Source organism: Polypterus senegalus, chromosome 6, assembly GCF_016835505.1.
Source record: "Polypterus senegalus isolate Bchr_013 chromosome 6, ASM1683550v1, whole genome shotgun sequence".
Lineage (NCBI taxonomy): Eukaryota > Metazoa > Chordata > Cladistia > Polypteriformes > Polypteridae > Polypterus > Polypterus senegalus.
The window spans coordinates 18,092,309-18,105,075 of NC_053159.1; the positions used below are offsets into that span (position 1 = coordinate 18,092,309).

The 12,767-nt window shown below is 38.2% G+C and overlaps 1 protein-coding gene across 2 annotated transcripts in view; it reads right to left on the reverse strand.

The window, feature by feature from the left end:
* Positions 1 to 12,767, reverse strand: part of atp13a2 (ATPase cation transporting 13A2) — a 176,385-nt gene that overhangs the window by 15,565 nt on the left and 148,053 nt on the right. For both annotated transcript variants that reach the window (XM_039755450.1, XM_039755451.1), the window contains exons 19-22: positions 12,178 to 12,292; positions 11,781 to 11,905; positions 7,729 to 7,904; positions 3,097 to 3,207 (exon numbers count right to left, since the gene is read on the reverse strand). In XM_039755450.1, the coding sequence (XP_039611384.1) occupies positions 3,097 to 3,207; positions 7,729 to 7,904; positions 11,781 to 11,905; positions 12,178 to 12,292 (527 nt within the window). The remainder of the gene's footprint in view (positions 1 to 3,096; positions 3,208 to 7,728; positions 7,905 to 11,780; positions 11,906 to 12,177; positions 12,293 to 12,767) is intronic.

Sequence of the window (12,767 nt, forward strand, 5' to 3'; positions counted from 1 at the left end):
CTAAACAAGAAATTGGTTTCATAATGCCCTTAATTTGAGGCACCATTATTGCGAGTTAGTTGGATACGGAGCATAAATGATCACACCAAGCACATTCCATCCTGTGTAGTGTGCACAAGATGAAGGTAATCAGTGTGTTTATTGCAAGTGTTATTTTATGAAGATTATCAGAAGATATCACATCAATCTGATTATCAGTACTGGAGCAATTCACCAAAAAGACCTTACAAAGGTTACCTTGTAATGTGTTTCAAAAATGAGAAAAGATGTCACTTGTGGGGTAAGTAAAAATGGTAAACAATCCCTATTTCAGTCTGAGACATTCTTTACCCCTCTTCTTGCTCTAATACACAACTTCTTATATGGTTATTCAGCATGCAGAACACAAAAGTATTTGCTGAAAGGAGAAAAAAAGCAGCCAGAACACAACAGGAGCTAAATGTGTTCAGCTTAAAGTTCAAAGAGAATCTAAAACCATTGTTATAGTGGAACCACAAAGTTTTCCCAAAAAAGAAAATGAGTCAGTATGCTCCATATTTATAGCATTTAAGCATACCATTTTCAAATATTTACCCCATAATAAACTAAAAACATAACAAGCTTTGGTAAAATCTAGTAGTTCTCCATAAAATAACTCAACAGTTTATATTCACGTAATGTGCCCAAACATATTTTTAAAAAGGAATCTGAACACATCCAAAGCCCCCAAGTTGCTTTCTTGTACAGGGCAGCACAACAACATTACTTGCTTGTGTCCTCAGAATACTCACATTATACATTTTCTACTTCTATTTATGCGATTTTATGATTTTGTTTCTCAAAAAAACTCTACCACAATACTGAAATAGGATAACACATTTCTGATTGACCTCTTTAGCCTAGCTTCACCTCTATCTTTAACTGTTCAACCAAGATTCAAATTAATGAACCTGAAATTATAAATTTTGAGAAGTTCATTTTATTTTTTGTATAATTGTACAGAAGCTTATTCCCACACTCAAAAAAAAATAAATATATATATATATATATATATATATATATATATATATATATATATATACATACACAGTAGAGTCTAGCTTATCCAACATAATGGGCCAGCAGAACATCGGATAAGCGAAAATGTTGGATAATGGCAGGTGTTAAGAAAAAGCCTATTAAACGTCAGACTATTTTATAATTTTACACATTTATAACAAAACAACAGAATAAATTAACTGAAAAAATGAACTTACAGTTACAGAATTGTCTGAAGTTCAATGCAGTATGTACTGTACTTAAAAAATTCAGTCCTGTGATGATTTAAAGACATTTAGATCGTAGTCTGCTTTCCTGACGAGTGCAGTATCTTCGCTGTCATGTTTTGCCATCTTTGTAGCATCATTATGTCGATTCCTGTAGCTTCTTCTTGTTGCTCAATATAATTAATTGCAGTTTCTAGCGCCTTAACTCCGTCACTCATATAGTCAACATCCGTACGAGCGTATACTGTTTACTACAGCATTGTGACTGTGTGTGTGTTTGTGCTGTGACATGCGAGTCCCTGTCTTGCACCCAAAAACTCGAAGCCGAGTCTCAGTACTTTTAGCAACACCAGCTTTATTAAGCTTGAAACAGCAACAGCACGGCTATTTATTATAGCGGGATCTGCCATTCTCCTATACACAGACATGGTACTCAGGCAGGGTCGGGGGGAAAGTAATACTGAGCCCTGCACATTTATAATGTTCCTTGTTCCTTGTATCACCCATCGACAGCAGGTGCTTATAGCATGTCCACGATCTTTTCGGATTGGCTTTTATGGCGAACTGCTACAGCGCTAGGAGACTGCGATTCCTTTGGGACGCACTTCCGCGTGGTTGTCCCGTTGGGTGGAATCCCACAAGAGTTTAGAAACTCACTCACACCAGCCATGATTATTTTCAAAGGTAAAGTGCAGGTTAATTTGCTTTATGTATTTTCACTTTATATTTTATATTAATCATTTTATATGAATAGTTTTGGGTTGTGGAACGAATCACCTGAGTTTCCATTATTTCTTATGGGGAAATTCACATTGATATACTGTACGAGTGCTTTGGACTTCGTGCACATTTCCAGAACGAATTATGCTCACAAACCGAGGTTCCATTGTAATTAGCAGCGGTAGAGTCGGGAGCAACAAATAATAGACTACGCTCACACTCACAACTTGCAGTTCTTGTTGTTTTTTTTTTGCGGTGGGACGTCGGATAATACGGAATGTTGGATAAGCGAGACTCTACTGTATATATATATATATATATATATATATATATATATATATATATATATATATATATATATATATATATATATATATGTATTATTGCATTGTTTTGCAAAAGCATTGTTTTAGAACATGCAAACCCATGGACACCCTAGCACAAAGAGGCAGGAATGACAGCTCTGCGCTATCACTCTGCCTGTGTTAAAACATTTAAAACTGATAAATGCAAAAATGTACACTTGTAACTTTTGTAACTTTTGTTCACTTCTTGTCACTTGCAAGCTGCACACATGTGTAATCCCTCTATCAGTAGCTGCCACTGGAATACCGAAGCATGTGCATGCATGATGACAATGGCAGCAGTAAGCAACGTCTTTGCAAAATAGTGCAGTTTTTTCATGAAGTAATGCAATAAGTACTGTGGCATAATGCAATACATTTGCCAAATAATTCAGTAATATTATTGAGCGTTGAGAATAGAAAACTGCACAATTAGTAATGACTCCCAAAAGCCAAATATGAAATGTTTGAATATGTAATCATTACAGCATCTTAACTGTGACCTTAATGGTACTTTAAATATCTAGTCCCACAATTTTACTTATTTTAAACCTTTTAATCTCTGCACACATTCTATATTCTATATGAGCTGGGTCAGTTGTAAGTGAGGAAATCAAAGACAAGATCACATACAGTTACAGTCCTGGAGACCTCAGTCAACTAGCAACCCACTTCTCCTGAGCATTTTACAGTGCTCTCTGGTGATAAAATCTTTCCGTCCATAATTATACTTTATTCTTTTCATTACCTTTTCTCTAATTACTAAAAAAAAAACATCAAGGACACACCTGGGGAAGGATGTTTCTAAAATGTTCACACAGTACAGCAAATGACTTCCCATTCAGTGCGAGGTGGTATGGCCCTTGGTCAAGGAAATGACTCCCTTGTTGGTATAAGCCCTGTGAACACATGCAAGCAACAGCAGTTAAAATTAGTTAAAAAGTTATTAGTTTTAAAGCCACTTAAATATTAATACCCTAGTCTTACAGTTAGGATTGACAAAATGTGTACTAAAATAAACATCACCATTTAAGAGCATTACAATATTTTAATAATGATTCTTTACATTTTTATAGCACTTTTCCCACTACTCAAAGCACTTTAATATCTGGGGAGCCACTTCAACCACCACTAATGTGTAGCATCCACCTGGATGATATGATGTGATGGCAGCCATTTATGTGCTAGTATGATTACCACACATCAGCTGTTAGGTGGTGAGAGAGAGACAGAGAGAGAAATTAGAAACGGGATGATTAAGGGGCCAGAATGACCAGGCCGTGGATGGCTATTCACACCCTGCTCTTTAAAAAAGGATGCCCAGGCATCTTCCATGATTACAGAAAGCTAGGACCTCAAATTTATGTCTCATCTGAAAGACGGTGCCATTTTTACAGAACGGTGTCCCCGTCACTGCACTGTGGCATTAAGACCCACATTCAGACCACAGGGTAAGCACCCCCTACTGGCCTCACCAACAACTCAAGCTTTTCCTGGTTGGTCTCCTATCCAAGTAGTAACCAGGCCAGAACATACTTAGCTTCAGGTCAATTACTCTTCTGAAGTACATACTAAACACAATAGTATCCAAATAAAAATTTGAAGTTTAAAATGTACAAAGCTGAAAGATATGACGCTGCGAGTGGCAGCCTTTCCAGCAGCTCCATATACGACTTTATCTTTCTACCTTTTTCTCTATTTCACTGATTACTCCTATCAGTATACTGCTGCTGGAGTATGTGAATTTCCCCTTAGGATTAATAAAGTATCTATCTATCTATTTAAAAGGATTACATCATTTTTAGATTTAAAAACACCTCAACCAATGAATTTAACTCAATTCAGTTAATTCTTAATTTGTTTTATTCTTAGGTAAAGCAGTTCCTTTTAAAAAGGGCTATATACATTTAGAAAATATAGCAGAGCTCAAATGCAAAACAACAAGAAGCAACATATGAAACACAATCTTAAAAACAAATTTAAACATGTATAAAATATATTCTAAATAACTCATGAAGTTTAAAGGAGTCAAGGCAGGAACCAACCACAGACTGGGGACCAGTTTACTGCAGGGCACATTCACACACACACTATAGACCAGTTTCTCTTAGTTGCTCCAAGTAACACTATACCCAAAAATAATATTTTATATATATCTATCTATCTATATATATATATATATATATATATACATACATACACACACACACACACACTAGCCATGTGCGCCCAGCTATGTTGCGCATGTTAAAGTTGTGTTTGAAGGGCCCCCTGTCGTGAACTGGGCCCTTCGTCGCACAGCATTATGATTTTTTTATAAGGGAAACAAAATTACAAAAGGAAACCCTTGGACACTGACTTAATAGGAACGGCCTACTCGGAATCACTGTCCGAATAGTAATTATGTGGTGGTGTAGGAGCATTTCTGCTTTTGTCCGTTCACAGTCCATCTCGTTTTCACGACGTTATCGTTTTCTCTCATGATTTCTTCTCAGCCTTTCTCCAATCTCGCAGGTTGCTTTGTGGCAATCCAAAGAATAAGGCAATATACTGTACACGGAGCAATGGTTATAAAAGGGGGACACATAAGTATCCAGGCTCTTTAAAGCATTAATAGGGATCACTTCACTGACATGTGAGCAAGCCACTGTACAACTGCGAGATGCGCAGCACTCGGCGGCTACAACGCAAGAATAATAATTTCCGGAACGTGCTGTTACGTTGTCATTCATTTTACCCACTGTCTTTCTTTCACTCATATGTTACGTAGGCACGTACCTTTTATCTTCGGCAATCTCATTCTCTAACCAGGCCTCAGGAGCTAACCAGCGTAACACTGCCCACCACCCCTTTCGTTATTCCGGCACAATGTTGACATCTGTGAGTAACAACAACGTACTAAACTGGAAGGTGGTCTACGCATGCGTGGAATTCGCAGACAAACAAAGGTCAAGATCTAAATGAAGATCTCTTTAGTTAATTTAAAGCACAGCAATTTGTTTAGTTTGAATGTCTGTGTTTTGAGGTGTGACTGGCGTACTACAGTCTTCAGTAGTAAAAGCCAGGAGGAGATTCTTAATGCAATGCCTATGTTTTAGCTGTCTCTCTACTGCCATCTAGTGCTTCTTCTTCTAATTCATTTGAGGACAAACAAAGATCAAGATCCAAATGAAGATTATATATAGAGATTTGCAGTGATGGCTGAGATAAACTTGTAATCTCATGTTTTTGTAGAAAATGGATATAAAGTTTCTGACAGAACGGGGCCCATTGGTGACCAACAGCAAACAATACCAAAAATGAAAAAAAATCTCACATTATGCCTATCGCATAACCCACACGTCAAGTCATCCAGTTGTATGTCCACAACAGGCAAAACATACATATTGTTTTCTAAATCATTTTTAAAGAAATAACAGTTCACAAACAGAAATCCCCTTCACACAGGGGTTGTTCTTTTGAACTGAAAACAGGACTCTTGACTAAGGGTAGCAAGGTGGCCCAGTGGTAAGTAAGGAGACCAGGGTTCGCATCCCAGGTCCTCCCTGCATGGAGTTTGAATGTTCTCCCCGTGTCTACGTGGGTTTCCTCTGGGTGCTCTGGTTTCCTCCCACTGTCCAAACACATGCAGGTTAGGTGGATTTGGGTTTCCTTAATTGGAACTAGTGGGAGATTGGGGTGTATGTATGGTTATGTGTGTAAGTGTTTGCCCTGCGATGGAGTGGTGCCCTGTCCAGGGTTTGTTCTTGTCTTGCACCCTACGCTAGCTGGGGTAGGCTCCAGCAGCCTGCCACAATTCTGTTCAGGACTAAGTGGCTTAGAAAATAACTGACCAACTGACTGACTCTTGACCAATGAATGAGGGGGAAAGGTAGGTCTTCAGTTCAAAAGCATGACCCCTCATTGAGGGAGGAGATGCTATAACTTTTATAACAGGTTAGATGCCAAAGACTGAAAAGTGTTATGCAGCTAAACAGAAGTGCAGTGTATTCTGGGACAGCTGAAAAGTCAAAGTGGGGTTCAGAGTATTTTTCTTAGTTAAAAAGTACACCTTTTGATTTCCATAGGAATTGACTTTGACTTGATGATAAAAAATTAGTACCATTTTCTGCATTTTGAGAAACTGTTTGCTCTGCTAACAGAAAGAAAGCCAGGCGTGTGCACTTATGCTGGACAACAGCAAACAATATCTAAAGCATCCAAGAAAAAAGCTTATGTTACTCGTGTTGCATAATCTACACATGAACGACATTCAGTCGTATGCTTACAACATGCAAAACAGATGCATTTCTTGCTATAATATTAAGAAATAAATTACTCTGGAAAATGAAAAATAATCAGCAAATTGGAAGCTCTTTAACACAGGATCACACTTTTGAATTAAAAACGGGACTCTTGTCCAGTGAATGAGGAGTGAGAGGTGAATCTTCAATTTAATGCACTTAATGGGAGTTCATTAAATTGGGTGTAACAGCACACAGTTTAGTTTGAATGAGTATTTTGCAAACGTAAACTGACAATTCTTTGAACCTCACTTTGACTGTATTGTCATAACAGAGAACAATGGAGAGGACATAGAGCTTGTGGCAATGCATTGTTCACTTTTATAACTAGTCCACTGATTTCCCAGTACAATCTGGTTTTAGATTATGTATATTTTAAACATGTGTTCTCTGCACACATTTATATTTTTAATTGGGCACTTTTTAGGAGATTTTCAGCCATAGGTTTATCCTTCATAACCGCAGGCTTGCTGCCAGTCTGATGACGTTAAAAAGAGCACCACATCTCTTTGCAGTTTAAAATTGTCACCCCTACTTTGAGCTCCAGTTCAAGTGGACCTGGAATGGTGTAGAAATGTCACATCAATCATCTATCTAATTGTTAGAATCCACTTGTAATCCAAATTCACTTGTGGTTGTCTCCAGACATACATTATATGTCTGGCTCTGCGAGACTAGGAAACATGAGGCAGCAGCGCTAATAACTGTGTCAAAATCTTGCCTCTAAAGTGAATGTAAAAAAATGCCTACAAACACAATATACAACTGATTCATATATATTCAATTCACTTTATTTTTGTATAGCGCTCGTAACTGAATGTAGGCTCAGAGTGAAATATAAGTTCACAGGTAAAATACTATTATAACGTAACAAATGACTAATTACATAAATGTATACAGATAAAGATTTATTTAAATACTAAATAAAGCAAAGCTGTTCCAAACTGATTAACATAAATGAAACCTACCAATGGCTGTCCATTAACATTAATACTGAGCCATGGCCATTCAACAACGGAGGAGAGGAAAACAAAAACTCCAGTCAGCAATATGCATTCCCAGAAGACAGAGGAACTTGGGCTCCTGACCAGCTGAGCTGGAGATGTCCCCTGCAGAAACATGATAGTGAGTGCTTACCTGTGTGATCACCTCTGCACTGTCCTGCCCATAGGCTCCAGACTCTGCCAGGAGAAACTTAAGTGTGGCAGGCTTATGATGTACTGGGGGAGATGCGTGCACAAAGATGATCCGGTCTCCTGTCGCTACCATTCCACAGTTTTGGGCCACATTCACTGCAGTCAGTATATTATCTCCTGGAAAAACAATACATATACAGAGTATATATATTATATATACACACACACATACAGAATATTATATATATATATATATATATATATATATATATATATATATATACACACACACACACAGTAAATGAAAGAGAAGGTCTGTGATACGATTTGCAGATTTACAGCTGGAGATCCACAAAGGGAGAAAAAAATGAATCACGTATCATAAAGTAGTCTTTATTCCTGAGATTTCAACCCCTGCCAGGGGCCTTCATCAGAGGATAATGCTTAGACTTACAAGAATCAAAGGCAATATATAGCAAAAATTACGTGGGGCGGGGAGGTGGCCAAGTCATTGAGATCAGGAAGAGAGGGGTTATTGGGTGTAAAGATTTGTTTATTACCAACATGTTCTTCTTAAGTTTGCATATGCTGGATTTATGTCCAAATGCTCCACGCCCCCCTCCCCCACTTAATTTTTAGTTATATATTGACTTTGATTCTCGCTACTATAAGCATTATCCTTTGATGAAGGCCCCTGGCAGTGGTTGAAAGCTCAGGAATAAAAACTACTTTATGATATGCAATTTATTTTTTCTCCCTTTGTGGATCTCCAGCTACATATATATTGTGGACTATGGCCGGCCATTTATCCCGGCCAATACCCCCAGGCCGCCAGGTGGAACCCTCCCTGCAGCATGGAGGTGCCCCGAATGCCAGCAGGGAATTATGGACAATGGAGTTTTTATCCACAGCCCTGCTGGATACCACAAGGGCCGCTAGAAAGCACTGCAGGGAGGAACAACAAGGGTTTCGCCTACAACCCAGAAGTGCGTCCTAATCACATGGACAGAGGAAATGATGTGCATCCGGGTTGAAGAAAAGAAGACTTTTGATCTAACCCGGAAGTGCTAGGAAGTCACATGGACATGGGTTCAGAAGCACTTCCGGGTCACAGACTATAAAAGGACTGTGGGAGATCCCAGACGTTAGAGCTGAGCTGGGTGGAAGCGTGGCAACATGTCTGGGATTGGAGGATTGTTTATTGTTATTGTGTTTATGAATATAGTGGAGTGGAGGGTGCTTGTGCACTGTATTTGTCCGAATAAAAATTATTATTGGACTTTTACCTGGTGTCTGGGGTCAAGTCTAAGGGTTCAAGGGGACGACAGCACTCCCTATCTGTCATAATATATTTGCATGCAAAAGTAGGGTTACAATTGCTCATATGGAAAAAGACATGCAAGTTATAAATATTACAATAGCTTTTTTAACTCAATAGCTTTAAGAAGAAGACAAATGAGAAGACACATAACACAAATAAATATAATAATTAATAAATAATAATACAAGAACTGTGTTCTGCATACAACTCCAAATCTACTTTTGTCAACCCCTGTAAGTATGTGGCTGTCCGTTTGTCTGTCCAGGATTATAAATCACCTGTAGCTCGCAAACCGTTGGTACACTTATACTAGGTGACATCTACTATCTGCTTTTGTGGTGATGATTGACCTCCAACGTTATTCCTCTTTTTATTTTTATTTAAAAATAATGAAAAATGAAAGAAAACGTACCAAGTAATTGCAACACAAACACTGACTTAATCAGTTTTAACGTGAAAAGATGCAGACGAAAGAAGAGAAGAAGCAGGCCTCTTGGGTAGAAAAAAGATGAGCTGCTCAGGAAGCAGCAAGCGCATCAACCTCAGCGCAAACGAATGCTAAACATACAGAGAAAGAGTATAAAAACTATAAATGCTCAAATGTGCAGTGCGCCTTTACTGGTATTTATAGATTTATTTATTTTATTTTAAATTTCATGCTCTGTTCCATTATAACAAGCATTCACATTTCATGCTGCATCCAATTATAACAAACATCCGTGGTGACCCACAAATTACAAGCCTATAGTAGATTTGTTTCCATATTTTCACAATTGCATTTGCTGTTAAGCTAAGGGACTTCCTCATGGAGCATAGTGAGTTGGTGATGGGGTTTGCACCCAAGGGTCTGAACTTTAGTGTTCAATACCTAAACATGAACTCTCCTTAAGCCCTTGTGGGGCATTTTCAAGTAGAAATAACAAAGAAACAACTGGAACTATATCAGTAGCTTGGTAATTACACAGCAGACAGTGTATATTATGACTGCATATAAAAAAAAAAAAAACTTTTATTGAAGGTGGGCTTACCAGAAGGCTAGAACATACTGTATACCAGCGAAGCAGGAGGTTTCCATGGTTCAAACAGATTACTTCATATGTTAACTAGAAGGTGGTGGTGCCACAAAATATTAAAATGAATGGGTAAGATGGCAAAGCACTACTATCATATTAATACCAGGCCTGTATTATTTACTTTTTACTTATCTTGGTATTAAGGTTCAACTGAAGGCAGTGTTCTGTTATGACAATACGGCCATTGATGGGTGTCAAATAAAAGGTTATTTTTCATGTACTCATTACAGTATGGGACACCATGGTTAGTGATGCTATATTAACAGCTCCAGAGTTTGAGGTTTGAATCTAATTCCAGCCTAGCAGCTGTCTGCATAGATTTCATTCTTGCCCCTGTATATGTGAGCATTTCCACACATATGCTCCAAGGTTCTTTTCCCTTATGCTGTTGACATGCATGTTAGATTAACTGGCCACTGTAAATTAAACTTATAAAATTGGGTGTGGGTGTTTGCTTAAATGCACCCTGCCCCAGGCTGGCACCCCATCCAATAGTGGTTCTTGTCTTACATCATCTTCATGGACCATTCTACCAGAGACTTTTTCATCTCTGTTCTCCATGGAAAACATGAGAATAAATTTTTTTCTGCCATCACTACAACCCTCATAGAGTAAATACAATATATATAAGCTATTACAGTCAACGTACACCAGATGGTGCCTCTGAGCTCATTAAATGATATCAAATCCGTCTTCCAGATGTTTGAAAATCAGAAAACCCCATTAAAAATAATGAAGCAGTTTATTTCACAGATAATAGTGACACGTATTACAGATTAAGCAAGACTTCTAAATTAATTCCCAATTGGAGTCATTTAAATTTCATCACTGACAAAGTGTGCTGAAAACTGCTGTTGTGCGACATCTGCTCAAAAACAGCTCAAGGCTTGTAGAGTATGTAAGGCTGTGTGATTTAACTTTACAAAATTAGGTTACTCTTTTTAACTCTCTTTAAGAAACACTGAGAAAGTCTAAGAGCTGTCTAATGCTTCCCATTTTTCATGTAAGCCAAATATGTGGATTTTAGGTCACACACAATTTTAGTATCACAATGCATACCAATACTAATTTAGGCTATTTCATGGCAAGTCCAATGATGAAAATTATCCAAGGCTGAAAGAGACCACAGCATATTCACTCTCCACATCCCCTGCAGAGGTTTTTTGGTCACTTATCCTCATTTGACACTGGACTGTGGGTCCCGAGGTGACCCATGCAGTTTCAATATTTTAAAACCAGTTTTACCTCATGGCACAAATTCCATTGTTGTAATTGATAGTTTGTGTCACATGTGGTGAGATCATTGTGGCATGGTAGGCGCTTGGAAGTTCTGGATCTCTAGTAGGTTAACCGTCAGGAGATAAACAAGCAGAGGAAAATGTCAGGTACTTAGACATGCAAAGTAGATTTAAAGATGGTAAGTCAGAATCCAGCAAATACACAATAAAAGTGAGCAAAGCAATACATCAAGCATTAAGGACCAAGAATCAAAGTAATGGCAGCACATCTAAATGCACTGCATCCTATTAAAGCAACTTATGTCATTCACATAATAAGCAAGTACCTGATTCCTTCCTGGAAAAGGATGTCAGAAATATCAAAGGAAAGATTGGATTTAAAAAAAGGAAGACTATTGAAAATATATAGATATTTATTCACCTGTCACCATGACGATGCGGATTTTGGCATTCCGTAGAGTGGATATCACAGGAGCGGTCTCAGGTTTGAGAACATTCCTCATTACCAGAAGTCCCAGGAACACCATGTCATTCTCAACAGACTCTCTAGGGTCAGAAGTGGGTTGAGGTTAGACGCACTGACATTTAGCAAGTCCTTCCTCTAGCCACACCCCACAGTCACCCCTCATTTCTTGTCATGCTCTAGTCCCTACCAACAAAGCAATCACTACTTAACGGGATGGGGTGTTGTGGAATGGTTCAATACAAATACAAGGTAGTATAGATAGGGATTAACTGTCAAGACCCCATAGTATACAGCTTGATAACAATGAAAGTTATTTACCAGATTACTTTCATTACAACTGAAGACAACATACCTCTCTACCTCTTGGGGGTCCACTGTAACATCCGTCATTTCCTTGTACGCTAGCGCCAACACCCGAAAGCCATCTCTGGTAAACTGCTTAAGTGTCTCTGTGAAATTCTGGGGAACTATAAAAAGAAATACAAATAAAACATTATTATATTATACAGTATATAGTTATATTATATTATAAAAAATGACTGTCACTCTGTCATCAGAAGCCCACTTGGTATATATTTCACTTCAGTTGACTAATGTCAACTAGATAATTCATTCTCTGTGAGTGCTCAGCTAGATCCCAATTCTGACAATCCTTTACAAAAGCTCCAAGGGGTTGTTTAGATTGGTAAACCCTTCATGGTGTTCACTTGGGTCAAGATGATACCATCACATTTCTCTAGTCTCTGGAACAACATTCAGCAGTTCCTGTTGACATCTATCAAAAGCCGATTTTCAAGCTTGACTTAGCTTCAGATGAGTAACTATCTTGGACTGGCAAGTTTTTTTGTATTTCCAGGAACAGAAACCCAGTTATATCAGATTTACCTCCTCACCAGAGTACCTTAAAATGAAAATCCCCCTCAACTGTGTTCACCTCAGACC